This window comes from Pseudophryne corroboree, chromosome 3 (genome assembly GCF_028390025.1).
Source record: "Pseudophryne corroboree isolate aPseCor3 chromosome 3, aPseCor3.hap2, whole genome shotgun sequence".
NCBI lineage: Eukaryota > Metazoa > Chordata > Amphibia > Anura > Myobatrachidae > Pseudophryne > Pseudophryne corroboree.
In genome coordinates, this window is record NC_086446.1 from 643,549,012 (window position 1) to 643,565,896 (window position 16,885).

Sequence of the window (16,885 nt, forward strand, 5' to 3'; positions counted from 1 at the left end):
GTGCAGTGATGCACCGATACCCGTTTTGGTTTTAGGAGGTCTCTGACTAGAGAAGACAACTCCCTGGCTTTCTCCTCCGGGAGAAACACTTTTTTCTGGGCCGTGTCCAGAATCATTCCCAGGAACATTAGACGTGTCGTGGGGACCAGCTGTGACTTTGGGATATTCAGAATCCAGCCGTGCTGGCTCAGCACTTCCTGAGATAGTGCTACTCCCACTAACAACTGTTCCTTGGATCGTGCCTTTATTAGGAGATCGTCCAAGTATGGGATAATTAAAACTCCCTTTTTTCGAAGGAGTATCATCATTTCCGCCATAACCTTGGTAAATACCCTCGGTGCCGTGGAGAGTCCAAACGGCAGCGTCTGGAATTGGTAATGGCAGTCCTGTACCACAAATCTGAGGTACTCCTGGTGAGAATTGTAAATGGGGACATGCAGGTAAGCATCCTTGATGTCCAGGGATACCATGTAATCCCCCTCGTCCAGGCTTGCAATAACCGCCCTGAGCGATTCCATCTTGAACTTGAATTTTTTTATGTATGTGTTCAAGGATTTCAAATTTAAAATGGGTCTCACCGAACCGTCCGGTTTCGGCACCACAAATAGTGTGGAATAGTAACCCCGGCCTTGTTGAAGTAGGGGTACCTTGATTATCACCTGCTGGGAATACAGCTTGTGAATCGCTGCTAGCACCGCCTCCCTGTCTGAGGGAGCAATCGGCAAGGCGGATTTTAGGAAACGGCGGGATGGAGTCGCCTCGAATTCCAGCCTGTATCCCTGAGATACTATTTGAAGGATCCAGGGATCCACCTGTGAGCGGGCCCACTGATCGCTGAAATTCCTGAGGCGGGCCCCCACCGTACCTGGCTCCGCCTGTGAAGCCCCACCGTCATGCGGCGGACTTGGAAGAGGAAGCGGGGGAGGACTTTTGTTCCTGGGAACCTGCTGTTTGCTGCAGCCTTTTTCCCCTGCCTCTTGACAGAAAAGACCCTCCTTTTCCCCGCTTGTTTTTCTGGGACCGAAAGGACTGAACCTGATAAAATGGCGCCTTCTTAGGCTGTGAGGGGACATGGGGTAAAAATGCTGACTTCCCAGACGTTGCTGTGGAAACTAGGTCGGAGAGACCATCCCCAAATAATTCCTCCCCCTTATAAGGCAAGACTTCCATGTGCCTTTTGGAATCTGCATCTCCAGTCCACTGGAGAGTCCATAAGCATCTCCTAGCAGAGATAGATAATGCACTTATTTTAGATGCCAGCCGGCAGATTTCCCTCTGTGCATCTCTCATGTATAAGACTGAGTCTTTTATATGGTCAATTGTTAGCAGGATCGTGTCTCTGTCTAACGTGTCAATATTTTCTGACAGTTTATCTGACCACGCAGCGGCAGCACTGCACATCCATGCTGACGCAATAGCTGGTCTGAGTATAATGCCCGAGTGTGTATATACAGACTTCAGGATCGCCTCCTGCATTCTATCAGCAGGTTCCTTAAGGGCGGCCGTATCCTGGGACGGTAGTGCCACCTTTTTAGACAAACGTGTGAGCGCTTTATCCACCCTCGGGGGTGTTTCCCAACGTAACCTATCCTCTGGCGGGAAAGGGAACGCCATTAGTAGCTTCTTAGGAATTACCAATTTCTTATCAGTGGAAGCCCACGCTTCTTCACACACTTCATTTAATTCATCTGACGGGGGAAAAACTACAGGTAGTTTTTTCTCCCCAAACATAATACCCTTTTTTGTGGTACCTGGATGTAAATCAGAAATATTTAACACCTCTTTCATTGCCTCAATCATGCAGTGAATGGCCTTAACGGGCATTAAATTTGACTCATCGTCGTCGACACTGGTGTCAGTATCCGTGTCGACATCTACTTGTGCCACCTGAGATAACGGGCGTTTCAGAGCCCCTGATGACTTTTGAGACACCTGGACAGGCACGAGCTGAAGACTCGGCTGTCCCACAGTCGGCATGTCGTCAAATTTTTTATGTAAGGAGTCTATACATGCACTCATTTCCTGCCATAATACCATCCACTCAGGTGTCTGACCCCCAGGGGGTGACATCCCTGCTAAAGGCATCTGCTCCCCCTCCACATCATTATCCTCCTCAAACATGTCGACACAGCTGTACCGACACTCCACACACACAGGGAATGCTCAAATAGAGGACAGGACCCACAAAAGCCCTTTGGGGGGACAGAGTAAGAGTATGCCAGCACACACCAGAGCGCTATATATATACAGGGACTAACTGAGTTATGTCCCTAATAGCTGCTTTTTATATAATATACTGTATACAGTGCCAATTTTAATGCCCCCCCTCTCTTTTCCCTCTTACTGTACTGTAGAATTGCAGGGAAGAGCCAGGGAGCTTCCTTCCAGCCGAGCTGTGAGGGAAAAATGGCGCCAGTGTGCTGAGGAGATAGGCTCCGCCCCTTTTTCGCGGCCTATTCTCCCGCTTTTTATGGGATTCTGGCAGGGGTATTTACCTCATATATAGCCCCAGGGGCTATATATTGAGGTATTTTAGCCAGCCAAGGTGTTTTTATTGCTGCCTCAGGGCGCCCCCCCCCCCCCCAGCGCCCTGCACCCTCAGTGACCGGAGTGTGAAGTGTGTATGAGGAGCAAAGGCGCACAGCTGCAGTGCTGTGCGCTACCTTGGTGAAGACAGGATGTCTTCATGCCGCCGATTTTCCGGACCATCTTCTTGCTTCTGGCTCTGTAAGGGGGACGGCGGCGCGGCTCCGGGACCGAACATAAAGGCTGGGCCTGCGGTCGATCCCTCTGGAGCTAATGGTGTCCAGTAGCCTAAGAAGCCCAATCCGGCTGCAAGCAGTCGAGTTCGCTTCTTCTCCCCTTAGTCCCTCGCTGCAGTGAGCCTGTTGCCAGCAGGTCTCACTGAAAATAACAAATTCTAAGACTAACTTTCTAAGAGCTCAGGAGAGCCCCTAGTGTGCATCCAACCTCGGCCGGGCACGAAATCTAACTGAGGCTTGGAGGAGGGTCATAGTGGGAGGAGCCAGTGCACACCAGGTAGTCTAAGATCTTTCTAGAGTGCCCAGCCTCCTTCGGAGCCCGCTATTCCCCATGGTCCTTACGGAGTTCCCAGCATCCACTAGGACGTTAGAGAAATTGTGTATTTGTACACGATATCAACCTACTGCATGGCCAGCATAAGCCCAAACACTACGGCTTGCCACAAAATGAATATGCACACTGGTTTTGGAAACCTTTATACTTCACAATATTAGAGTGCATCAAGATCTATAGCTATTTACACTCCTGTTAAATTATTGCAAATATTCATTGGAATGTTCTTTGCATAGTATTGGTGGAGAAAATAATGTAAAACGTAGGCAAATCTAGGAGCCAAGGAAGAGGTGTACCCCTGACATAAATAGGAAGGACTCACAGAAGGTTGGTGCCAGCAGTAATTCTTTGGGAGGAATTGGCTACTTTAGTGTTCATTCTAGCACCTTGCACCTATTAAAACCCGTGCAGTTCCTCTTTCTGGCCTGTGGTGTCACTCTCTGCTTTGGTGCTTCTAGCACAGACTGGTCTGTATCTCGTCACTGAGATTATGACATTCATTGGGCACTTGTAGATTCTCTCATCTACAATCGCTACTGTCTCCGGCCAATCTATTTCTTTTACCCAGATCATCAAGAATCGCGTTGCACCTTTCAGACCTAAGCCTGGTCATCTAACCGGGTTGCAAGTACCAGGAAAAACCCCGCTAACAGTCACAGACCCGGCAGGGCCGGTTCCGGGGCTTCTGGCGGCCCAGGCGACATGGCTTCATACAGGGGGCGTGGTCAGTTACGCCCCCCTGTACTGTTTTAGGGTGTGCGGTGCGCGATGACGTCATTGCGCACCGCACAGCAAAGGTCCTCTCCACGAAGGTAAAAAAGACGCTAAGCATCTAGTTCCCTTCGTGGAGAGGACCTTTGCTGTGCGGTGCGCGATGACGTCAACGCGCACCGCACATCATTACAGTGAAGGTCCTCTCCAGGAAGGGAAATTAGACGCGTAGCGTCTAGTTTCCCTTCACAACGGGCAGCGGCAGCGAGGGGCACCACAGCAGCAGCGGATCTTGCCATGGTGCGGCGCCCTCCGGATGGCGCCGGCGCCCTCCGGAAGGCGCGCCCCGGGCAAAAGTCCTGCTTGCCCGTGGCAAGATCCGCTACTGAGACCCGGGACTCCCGACCCAGGTAGACCCTTTCAGACCCAGGTTGATGCATGTTCACTAGCAAAAACCCGAGCTTTAGGCTTAAGGGGTATTAAACTGCCCCAGGCTTATTCTCAGATTGGACATATCCTTAACTTTCAGACACTGTTCCAGAATAGCCTGTTTTATCTGAAAACCACATCTTGCCCATTCTGTAAATGAAGAAATGTGCCCAAACCTTTTCTGGAGCATAATGAATTATTGTGCGTCACAGCCGAGGCATCAGAGATCCCACCCCTCTGTTTACCGATCCCTGCCACCATCATAACTGCGCACTGATCCCACTGCTGTTTCCGGGCCCCTGCACTTTCCCCCTCTGGTTGACAGCATTTCCCTAACTCTCGACCCCAGGGCTTGAATTTTTTTCCCAAAATCTAGGAACTGGGATGAAAGTGTAGGAGCCAGACCCCCAGCCACCCCCCCCCCCTTCCTTCCTCAAGGCTACATTACTGTGCAGGGGTGTTAGGTTTAGGCTGCAGGGGGAGAGTTAGGGTTAGGCTGCGAGAAGGGGGGGGGGGGCGTAAGGTTTAAGCTGCGGGAAGGTTTAGGCACCACCGGAAAGGGTTAGGCTGTGGGGGGAGGGGAGGTTGTGTTTAGGAACCACCAGGGAGGGTTAGCGTGCAGTTAGGTATAGGCTGTGAGAAGGAAGGGTTAGAGTTAGGTGGGCATTAGGGAAGGCAAGTATATTTTCCTTTCCCGTCGGGATTCTTCCTATCAGGATACCACGGTCGGTGTTTTAACTGCCGGCATATCGAACCTAACCTTATAAGAGTATCCTGGTGTCTCTATCACTGGCAAAGGTCAGACCCCCATCCTCTTTTCCCCTTCATTCCATCCACATCTCCTCCTCTGCCATAACTTCACATCAATTCCTACTCATTAGGAACTAAACAGTTGATTTAAACATGACTTGCTTTTCCCAGCATAGTAGGGTCATTTCTTGGCCCTCTGGCATATTTAACTGTTGCCGGTCACTCTTTCATACCTTGTTTTAGGACTACTCTCTTGCCTGATGTCTGCCCTCTCAGCATCTACCCCATATCTATCTGTATCTTGACTTGCCTCATATATTCCCCATACAGTTATACCATGTACTGCCCCATTTGTCTTCTGCTGTTTCACATAATTTACGACTAGTAACGACTAGGTGATGTGACCAGTGTGCCTCCCCTGGCACACTGGTCACATCACCTGTGACAGCATGCAATAGGCCCTTCATGAATTTCAGCTCCAGGCCCATATGGACCTTAATCTGGCACTTACTATTACCAATTACACGGACGTAGTTATGTGACCAACTGTCACATTACCGGCACCTACATCCCGCTTCACCCCTAATCCAGACAGTCGGCATGCCTACTAGCAGGGACTATTCACACTCTGTGTCCACGACACTCAGATTGCCGGTGAACCATACACAACCCCCAATACCTAGGTGACATTGCCAGATTAAAACACCACTCAGGTGGGAAAGGGGAATACACTACACAAAAATGGTTCATGGAAACCACAGTTCATTTCCCCGTCTGCTCTACACTGCATATATTATTTGAAATCACATTAAGACGCTGAAATGAAGGAATGATAGATAACAGCTGAAATAGATTAAATTGTCTTTAAACATTTAGCAGAATATAGGACTAAGTCAAAATATTGAAATTAAAAATAGGATGTTAAATTACCTACCGGTAAATCCTTTTCTCATAGTCTGTAGAGGATGCTGGGGTCCATATTAGCAACATGGGGTATAGAGGGGTCCACCAGGAGCCATTGGCACTTTAAGAGTTTAATAGTGTGGGTTGGCTCCTCCCTCTATGCCCCTCCTACCAGACTGTCTAGAAACTGTGCCCGAGGAGACGAGATACTTCAAGAGAAGGAAATACACAGATAGTGGCGAGATTCATACCAGCTCACACAACAGGCAAATCTGGCCAATATGCCGGAAAACTCAGCAACAGCTGAAACAGTACTGAAAACTGTAAATAACACAGAATTTACCTAGGAACCAGGCAGTACTGAACTATAACACCAATGCAGGAAAATGAAGCGCTGGGCGGGCGCCCAGCATCCTCTACGGACTACGAGAAAAGGATTTACCGGTAGGTAATTAAAATCCTATTTTCTCTTACATCCTAGAGGATGCTGGGGTCCATATTAGTACCATGGGGATACTCCCAGAACGGGAGGGAGAGCGCGGAGGTCTTGCAAGACTGCTTGACCAAACTTGAGGTCATCAGAGGCCAAAGTATCGAACTTGTAAAATTAAGCAAACGTGTTTGACCCAGACCAAGTAGCTGCTCGGCAAAGCTGTACAGCCGAGACTCCCACCTTACGAGTAGAGTGGGCCTTTACAGATTTTGGATACGGCAATCCTGCCGAAGAATATGCATGCTGGATGGTGAACCTGATCCAGCGTGAAATAGACTGCTTAGAAGCAGGACACCCAATTTTCTTGGGATCAGAGAGGACAAACAGAGTCAGATTTTCTATGACGAGCCGTCCTCTTCACATAAATCTTCAAAGCCCTCACAACATCCAAGGCCTTTGAAGCAATTGAGGAGTCAGTAGCCACTGGCACCACAATAGGTTGGTTGATATGAAAAGCCAATACAACCTTAGGCAGGAACTGTGGGCGAGTCCTGAGTTCCACCCTATCTTCTTGGAAGATCAGATGGGGACTTTTACAAGACAAAGCCCCCAATTCCGACACGTGGCGAGCAGAAGCTAAGGCCAACAAAGTGACCGCCTTCCACGCGAGAAACTTTATGTCAGCCTCCTGTACAGGCTTAAACCAAGCTGATTGCAGGAACTGCAACACCACATCAAGATCCCAGGGTGCCGTTGGTGCCACAAAGGGAGGCTGGATGTGCAGAACCCCTTTCAAAAAGGTCTGAACCTCAGGGAGGACAGCCAATTGTTTTTGGAAGAAAATGGACAAAGCTGAGATCTGGACCTTGATGGAGCCCAATCTCAGGCCCATATCCACACCTGCTTGCAGGAAAAGGAGAAACCGTCCAAGTTGAAACTACACCGCAGGAAATTTCTTGGATTCACACCAAGAGACATTTTTTCCAAATTCGATGGCAATGTTTAGATGTTACCCCCTTCCTAGCCTGTATCAGGGTAGGAATAACCTCACTCGGGATACCCTTCCGAGCTAAGATCGGTCGTTCAACCGCCATGCCGTCAAACGTAGCCGTGGTAAGTCTTGATAAGCAAACGGCCCCTGCAGTAGCAGATCCTCCGGAAGAGGTAAGGGCCTTGGATCTTCCAGCAGAAGATCCAGCAGATCTGCATACCAAGCCCTCCTTGGCCAGTCTGGAGCAATGAGGATTGCCAGAACCTTTGTTCTTCTTACCAGTTGAAGAACCTTTGGAATCAGAGGAAGTGAAGGGAACACATACACCGACGTGAACACCCAAGGTGTTACCAGTGTGCCCACCGCCACTGCCAGCGGGTCACTCAACCTGGAACAGTACCTCCGCAGCTTCTTGTTGGAGGCGGGAGGCCATCATGTCTATGTGAGGAACCCCCCCCCCCACCAAACGGTTTCCTCCTCGAACACCTCCGGGTGGAGGCCCCACTCTCCTGGATGGAGATCGTGTCTGCTGAGGAAGTCCACTTCCCAGTGGTCTTCTCTCGGAATGAAGATTGCTTACATCGCCACAGCGTGTCTTTCTGCCCAGAGAAGGATTCTTGACACCTCTGACATTGCAGCCCTGCTCTTCGTTCCGCCTTGTCGGTTTATGTAGGCCACTGTGGTCACGTTGTCCGAATGCACCTGAACAGCCCGATCCTGTGGAAGTTGTGCTGCTTGAAGAAGGCCATTGTACAAGGCTCTTAGCTCCAGGATGTTTATTGGGAGAAGGGATTCTTGATTTGACCACCTTCCTTGGAAGGTTTCCCCCTGAGCGACTGCTCCCAAACCTCTTAGACTTGCATCTGTGGTTAGAAGGATCCAGTCCTGAACTCCGAACCGTCGGCCCTTCAGAAGGTGCGGTAGTTGTAGCCACCAGAGAAGCGAAATCCTGGCTTTCGGTGACAGACGTATCCTCTGGTGCATATGTAGGTGAGATCCCGACCACTGGTCCAAGAGATCCAGCTGAAAGGATCGAGAATGAAACCTTTTCCGTACTGCAGAGACTCGTAGGAGGCAACCATCTTCCCCAGAAGGCGGATGCACTGATGAACCAATACCCGGGTAGGCTTCAAGACATCCCGGACCATTGTTTGTATCACCAATGCTTTCTCCACTGGTAGAAACACCCTCTGCACTTCCGTGTCTAGGAAAGACAGCCTCCTTGTCGACCCCAGATGAGACTTTGGAAGGTTGAGGATCCAACCGTGCTCCTTGAGAGCAATGGATCATTACAACTTCTCCCTGGACGACGCCTTGATCAGCAGATCGTCCAGATACGGAATTATGTTTACCCCTTGCTTGCGGAGGAGAACCATAATCTCTGCCATCACCTTGGTGAAGACTCTCGGTGCTGTGGAGAGGCCGAACGGCAATGCCTGAAACTGATAGTGATCGTCTAACAGTTCAAACCTGAGATATGCCTGATGCGGCGACCAAATGGGAATGTGGAGGTACGCACCCTTGATGTCCAGGGACACTAGGAACTCCCCCTCCGTCAGTCCTGAGATAACAGCTCTCAGAGACTCCATCTTGAATTTGAACTCCCTGAGATAAGGGTTCAAAGATTTTAAGTTCAGAATTGACAGTACCGAACTATCCGGCTTCGGTACGACGAAAAGGTTCGAATAGTAACCCTTGTTCAACTGATGAGGCTGAACTGGAACAATGACCTCGGACACTACCAATTTTTCGGATAGCTTCCAGAAGAATTGTTCTGTCTGCCGGCAAAGCTGGCAAGCCTGATTTGAAGAAACGGTGAGGTGGGAGAGTTTGAAACTCCAGCCGGTACCCCCTGGACACTATATACTGTACCCAAGGGTCCAGGCCAGACGACATCCAGACGTGGCTGAAATGCCGGAGTCTTGCTCCCACCTGACCTTCCTCCAGGCTGTGCTGTCCACCGTCATGCAGAGGACTTTGAGGTACCCCCTGGACACTATATACTGTACCCAAGGGTCCAGGCCAGACGACATCCAGACGTGGCTGAAATGCTGGAGTCTTGCTCCCACCTGACCTTCCTCCAGGCTGTGCTGTCCACCGTCATGCAGAGGACTTTGAGGTACCCCCTGGACACTATATACTGTACCCAAGGGTCCAGGCCAGACGACATCCAGACGTGGCTGAAATGCTGGAGTCTTGCTCCCACCTGACCTTCCTCCAGGCTGTGCTGTCCACCGTCATGCGGAGGACTTTGAGGTACCAGAAGCAGACTTCTGGTCTTGCGAACCTGCGGGAGCAGGCTTTTTACCTTTAGCACGACCACCTCTGAAGATAGTGTGAGAAGGCTTGTTCTTTCTAGGCCTCGCTGGCCGTAAGGACTGTGACGTGGCTGGTGTAAAAGGCTTCTTCGTAGCCAGTGCAGCTGAGGGAAGAAAAGGAGACTTACCCGCGGCAATCCACGCATCCAGCGCCTCCCCAAAGAGAGCCTGAACTGTATAGAGCGGCCCTCCACACTTTTCCTGGATTCCGCGTCCGCAGACCATTGGCGCAGGCAGAGAGCCCTGCGAGCCGAGACGGACATGGAGGAGATCCCCGCAGCCATGGAACCCAGGTCCTTCATGGAATCTACCAGGAACCCTGCAGAATCCTGAATATTACGTAAAAATAAATCAACGTCACCTTTATCCATCGTAGTCAAGTCCTCCTGCAGAGTGATTGACCACCTGGCTATTGCTTTAGAAATCCTTGCACGGGCAATAGTAGGCCGCAGTATAGCCCCCGAGGCCGTGTACATGGATTTGAGCATAGCATCTACCTTGCGATCTGTCGGGTCCTTCAACGTGGTAGATCCCGGGACTGGTAAAACCACCTGTTTTGACAGCCTGGAGACAGAGGTGTCAACTATCGGCGGAGACTCCCACTTCTTTCTATCTTCCTCTGGGAAGGAAAAAGCAAACAAGACCCTCTTAGGGATCTGGAATTTTTTCTCTGGATTTTCCCAGGCTCTTTCAAAGATTGCATTTAATTACTTAGATCATAGGTTCTCAAACTCGGTCCTCAGGACCCCACACAGTGCATGTTTTGCAGGTAACCCAGCAGGTGCACAGGTGAATTACTCACTGACACATTTTTAAAGGTCCACAGGCGGAGTTAATTATTTCACTCGTCATTCTGTGAGGAGACCTGTAAAACATGCACTGTGTGGGGTCCTGAGGACCGAGTTTGAGAACCTATGACTTAGATCAGAGGTTCTCAAACTCGGTCCTCGGGGGCACACACAGTGCATGTTTTGCAGGTCTCCTCACAGAATCGCAAGTGAAATAATTAGCTCCACCTGTGGACCTTTTAAAATGTGTCAGTGAGTAATTAATACACCTGTGCACCTGCTGGGTTACCTGCAAAACATGCACTGTGTGCCCCCGAGGACCGAGTTTGAGAACCTCTGACTTAGATGCTGGGAAGGTGAGAGGGGCCTTTTTACTGTCCGTGAAAAAGGCCTCCTCAACCTGCTCAGGAGTGGTGTCAGAGATGTGCAACACATCCCGTACGGCTTCAATCATCAACTGCACCCGCTTTGCAAGTGATGCCGTCCCCCTCGACACATCCCCGTCACCGTCTGCAGTGTCAGAATCGGTGTCCGTGTCATCCTGCATAATCTTGGCAAGTGCATGTTTGTGAGAATATACCGCAGGGGACCCTGAGGGAGCAGTATCAGACCATACAACCATAGAAGATTGCAGTACCTGAGTGGCATGCTCAGTTCTAGCAACCCTTTCAGAAATCTGAGAAACAGTCCCCCTAAGAGAGGCTAACCACTCCGGTTCTCTAGCTGGGATCTGCGCTACAACAGTGCAATCCTGATTACATGGGATGGGATCTTCCTGAGAAGATAAATCCTCTGCAGCATATGAAACAGTCTCTAGACATGTTTGCAAATACACACCAATCACCCCACATACACACAGGGCAGACAGAATCCCCCCCCCCCCCCCCCAAGAATGGCAGAGAGACACAGGAGCCAACCCACACACAGCGCTATTACAGGTATAGGGAGACCCTAAACCAGCGCTTACTGTGTCCCTTAATAGGAGACACAGTCTTTACACAGCCTCCCCTCCCTTCTACAACCCCCTGGTACTGTACAGATAGCTGGAGTTGCACTGGAGGGACTGATCTTCCATCCGACTGCAGGCAGGAAAATGGCGCTGAAACGCTGCGGGGTCCGCTCTGAGGAGAAGCTCCACCCCCTTAATGGCTCTTCAAGATTATACTGGCCTGAGGATTTTAAGTGCTGGCTGAGATCCGCAAACCCCGACAGGCTGAATTGGTCAGTGTAGGGTCAGGCGCTGGCTCAGGGCGCCCCTCACAGCGCCGCACTGAAGTACCGCTGAGCCGTTCGGGAGCGCAGTTAATACTGCACTCCTACCCTCAAGCCGCCATCTTCACTCCGACCCCCCGCTTGTTAGGGGGGACGGTGACTCACTCGCCACACTTCAGCTCTGCAAGGGGGTGGCGGCCTGCTGCTGGGGTGAGCGTTCCCCTGTGGCGGGGAGCGATCTATCCCCTCTGGAGCTCAATGTCCAGTCAGCGGAGACAGTAGCTCAGACCCCGCAGGGCAGACAGTAGCTCAGACCCCGCAGGGCAGACACTGCTGCCCCCCCCCCCCCCCCCCCCTCAGACCCTCGCTGCAGGCAGGCTGTTGCCAACAGCCTCCGGTAAAAAAAAAAAAAAACCTCTAAAAAAATAACTTTACTAGAAAAGCTCTGTAGAGCTCCCCTAGCTGTAACCGGCTCCTCCGGGCACATTTTCTAAACCGAGTCTGGTAGGAGGGGCATAGAGGGAGAAGCCAGCCCACACCATTAAACTCTTAAAGTGCCAATGGCTCCTGGTGGACCTGTCTATAACCCATGGTACTAATATGGACCCCAGCATCCTCATGACGTAAGAGAAATTGCTGTTTAGTCTAAATATACTCTGTGCTTTACAAACGGTATAAAGGGGCATACACACTAGACAACGTGCTCTATGAATGACGGTCTCTAATGTTTCCCCCTCCTGGGCCGGGAAGTCAGCGGCCAGGCATACACACTGAGCAATATGACAACCATATCACTCAGTGACGTCATGCCGCGGCCGGGTCGTGCAGGCAGCTCTTGGATGACAGCCCAGATTGAGCATGCATGCACGGCCAACAGCGAGGGTCGTTATCGACACGTGGAGCCGTGCATCGGTTGTCGTGAACGACATCGCTCAGGAAGAGTAAAAATGAGCAACTGCGTTCATTTTATCGGCAAGTGTGTATGCACCTTAAAAGCATAGATAAAAAAAACCATCAATACAGGGAGATCTTTTATTTACTGTAACCAGTGTCAGATTTACTAAACATAACTTGAATGATCTTTAAATAGTGTCAAATAAAACAACATTTGAAACCTATAAATATCCTCCACTGTGATGGAATAGGAAAATAGCGAGGTTTGGGTACTTCACAGCTTTCACTTCCAGACTGAACATAGGTTCAGACTGAACATAGAGGCAGATGTATTAACCTGGAGAAGGCATAAGGAAGTGATAAACCAGTGATATGTGCAAGGTGATAAAGGCAGCAGCCAATCAGATCCTAACTGTTAATTTACATATTGGAGCTGATTGACTGGTGCCTTTATCACCGTGCACATATCACTGGTTTATCACTTCCTTATGCCTTCTCCAGGTTAATACATCTGCCCCATAGTTCAATAATCACTTCTACTGGAAAAACTAAGCAATGAACAGATAACTCCAACCCCTTACATAGGCCATCACTTAAAATGTACAACATGTATTTTCCTAAATCACACCTTACATCAATATAAACTGGGGAAAATGTCCAATACTCCAACGTTAGAGAAGGTTAAAGCAGACAACCACCCTCCAGTACAAATAAGTTCCTCATCTCTCATTAGCTCACAATCTGCTCAATTATGTATCTGAAAGGCCATAAATCACCATTACGCATCATCTTCCAATAGCAATGATACACCAGGATGTCAGCACATATTTCAGTGACATACTACAGATTCCTGGTCTTTCAAGGGTTACTCCCTACACATTTCACAACAGAAGAGTGAATCACATGAGCTGCTAGGGGAATCACAGTGCCTCCGGCAGGTTGAGTTTCCCAGGATCATATAAGTCAGCAATAAAAGGCAAGATGAGGAAATTGTCAGACGGTAGTAGGCCCAGACCAATGCAAACAATGCTGAGTGTGCTGCTGACAATTGTGGGTGGGAGAAGCAACGTTGTCGTATCTTTATTTGGGGAAATGAGCCTGCATTTTCGAGAAAAGGAAACCTCAGATGCATTACTTTACTCCCCATTTACACATAAGCCGCCTATGTAAACAAATCTCTCAGGAGGAGACATCTAGCATCTGCAAACACACATAACAAAACACATACATCAAATCCTTACATAGCTAAAAAGCAATGCAACCATATTTTTTTTTTTAAAGAAAGCAACCCATTTAATTAGTAGGCCAGAATATCATTCCAATACAAAATCAATTCCACATGTAATAAAATTACTAACATAATGCCTACCATTGCCCCAAAGAGCACCATTGTGGTTATATAAGAAATAGACAAACTGCAATATTTAAACCTTGTATCCATGAGGCAGCATAACCCAATTAAAGGGATGCTACGTATTTTGTGAAGGGACAAGATGTCCATCGCGCAGGGACCACTCCACGCTGCCAAATGGAGGTGTGTGTTGGAGAGGGGGGGGGGGGGGGGGGGGGGGAGAGCAGTTATGGAGGCTCACCCCATAATAGAAGCGCAGATATTCATAAGCATACGCACGCTCCCCATTCACTCGGGTGTGGTTCGTTTTATCGACAGTATCTAGGTCGACAATGTTTAGGTCGACCACTATAGGTCGACATGGAAGGTCGACAGGGTTTCTAGGTCGACATGTGGAATTTTTTTTTTTTTTTGGTGTAGTTTTCTTCGTAAAGTGACCGGGATCCCAAATTAGTGCACCGCTTCGCTCGCCATGCTTCGGGCATGGTGCCTTCGCTCCGCTACCGCTTGGCACACTTAACCGTTCCAATCATAGTCCACGTGGATCGTTAAGTATGAAAAAAATAAAAAATGTGAAAAATGTGAAAAACTCATGTCGACCTTTAGACCTGTCGACCTAGAAACCCTGTCGACCTTCCATCCATGTCGACCTAGTGACTGTCGACCTATAGTGGTCGACCTAAACATTGTCGCGACCTAGACACTGTCGATCTTCAGACCGGATCCCATTCACTCAGCTACACCAGCACACGGGAGCATGGGGATACCTGGCACTTTTTAAAAGCCAATAGTACTCACGACACCACCCTAACAATAGATTGGCTACGGCGGTTAGGAAGGGTTACCCCAATTGACTCAGACTATGGAAAATGCTGAAAAGCCATATAAAAAGGACATAAATCATAAACAGTCACACAAACAGGTCATAAATAGTATGACCTAAATCAAACCAGCTATTATTATTATACAGGTTCAGCCTAAGAGCTGAGTCAGTTTTACAGTGACAATGGCCTAATAACCCCAATCCCTGTGTACATAGAGCCTGTGAGCTTAGAGCCAGCATGAGGAAGCCAGGGCTGATATGTTACATAGAGGGCTGCTGGTGGGGGAACAGCAGGGAGATGAGCCACACGATATACAGAATGACAGGGGCCCAGTCCCCAAGCCCAGGAGCCCATCCTCTCACTGCAGGGCCCTGCCATGGATGTGGCTATCAGAGGCCCCCATTGTTCCCCCCGGGCTCCCCCAGCCACACTTACTTTCTGTATTCGCTTCAGCGCCATGGAGCCGGCTGGGTGAGGTGGCGGGTCAGCGGATTCCGGTCCCTGTGGCGGTTCTGTGAGCAGATGGGACGCGGCACGGGCGGCTGTCGCTGTGGCGGATCCTGTGCTGCTGCTGCTGCTGATGCTGCTGCTACTACTACTACTACTACTACTGCGATCACTGGCGGCCCGTGGCCTGACTCACTATGGTAGACACAACCGACTCACTATAGGCGGAGCTCCCACAGCAGCGTTTCCTTCCCTGTCCGCTTATAGACGGTGACGTCACCAGGGAGAATGGCGGAGATTGTGGTTTCTTCCGCCCACTTTTTTTTTTTTTACTGACACAACTTTATTGAATCTCAAATGCTAAACGAACAGTTTTTATTTTTTTTAACCACTTACCAGCAGTGGTCAGATCACATGTGACCGCGCTGCCCTACAGTGTCCACCAGTTGTTGATGAGTACATCCGTTCCGCAGATGTGCATAATATTTGAATATTGAAAAAAAAAGAAGCTTTTTCTGCAACAGGGTACATTGGTTTCCACATGGAAAACCTCAGGGTGTAGAGTGGATCTTGATCCAGAGGCACCAACAGGCTAAAGCTTTAGGCTTTCCCAGTATGCATTGGGGTCTGCTCTATAACCTCGCCTCCAGGCACTGAGAGCTCAGTTTCGAGTTGGTGCCTGCGGCAGCAGGTCAAGATTTCTGACAAGATTTCTTCTCTGGGCTGGCAGCGCTGTATGTCAGGGTGACACTTCAGCACTGCAGCTCCATCACCTCCCAAGCGGCGTCGCATACTCCTGCGGCTCAGTTCCTGGGTACTTGCGGCGGAGGCGTCCCGGCTTAGGCACAGAGTCGCAGACTGCTCTCTTGGTTCATGTGGCTGCTACGGGGAGGAGGTAAGAGGGTCCCCCAGACTAGATCCGTCATTAAATCGTGTTTCGTTCGCGACCCAGGGAGACGGGTCGTGGCGCTGGCTTGGACACTGTCACCAAGCAGAGACACCACTAGACCCCCGGGGCGTCTGAGTACAGGTCGGGTGTACTAACACCCCATTTAATAAGGCTCACAGGGGTTATGGTCATTAGGTCGACCACTGAAGGTCGACATTGCCGTTAGGTCGACATGTACTAGGTTGACAGGTCAAAAGGTCGACGTCAATTTTTTTTTTTTTAAATCATTTTTGTGGATTTTTTCATACTTAACGATCCACGTGCAGGGCCGTCTTTTCGTATGGGCTCAATGGGCACTTGCCCAAGGGCCCCAGGAGTATAAGGGCCCTGGGCTGATAGCTGAGGGTCCCCTCTTTCCAGGGATACCAGATTTTTTAAAATCGGCCCTAGGGAACCGGAGATATCTGACTTCAAAGCAGTGGATCCCACCCGAGCCTATTAATTGCTCTTCCCAGCCAGATCTCTCTGGATCTGTCTAACTTGCAGTTTTTCTGAGGGTATACGCCAAAAGATGGGAGTCTCCACTTTCGGTGGACATTGGCAGCTTGTCTCTACTATGCCCAGAACCAGAGATATCAGCCTTCCAGCAGCCGGTCCCTACTCCAGCTCCACACGCCTAATATGCAGTTTTATATATTCATTGGTATATTGCCCTGGCTCCTGAACTCTGATCCCCAAGTCCCCAGTACCTCCTGAAAGGTGGGACTCTCTAATTTTTTTATCCCATTCAAAGCTAAGAAATCTTTCTCCAGGAACTTGAGATACTGTATCTGCAGTCAAGCAAGCTGT

The 16,885-nt window shown here is 49.7% G+C and overlaps 1 protein-coding gene across 1 annotated transcript in view; it reads right to left on the reverse strand.

The window, feature by feature from the left end:
- UBE2D1 (ubiquitin conjugating enzyme E2 D1) overlaps window positions 1-15,448 on the reverse strand; it is a 139,598-nt gene extending 124,150 nt beyond the window's left edge. The window contains exon 1 of the mRNA XM_063961743.1: window positions 15,136-15,448. Within this exon, the coding sequence (XP_063817813.1) occupies window positions 15,136-15,159 (24 nt within the window). The 5' untranslated portion in view covers window positions 15,160-15,448. The remainder of the gene's footprint in view (window positions 1-15,135) is intronic.
- Between the last annotated feature and the right edge of the window lie 1,437 nt (window positions 15,449-16,885).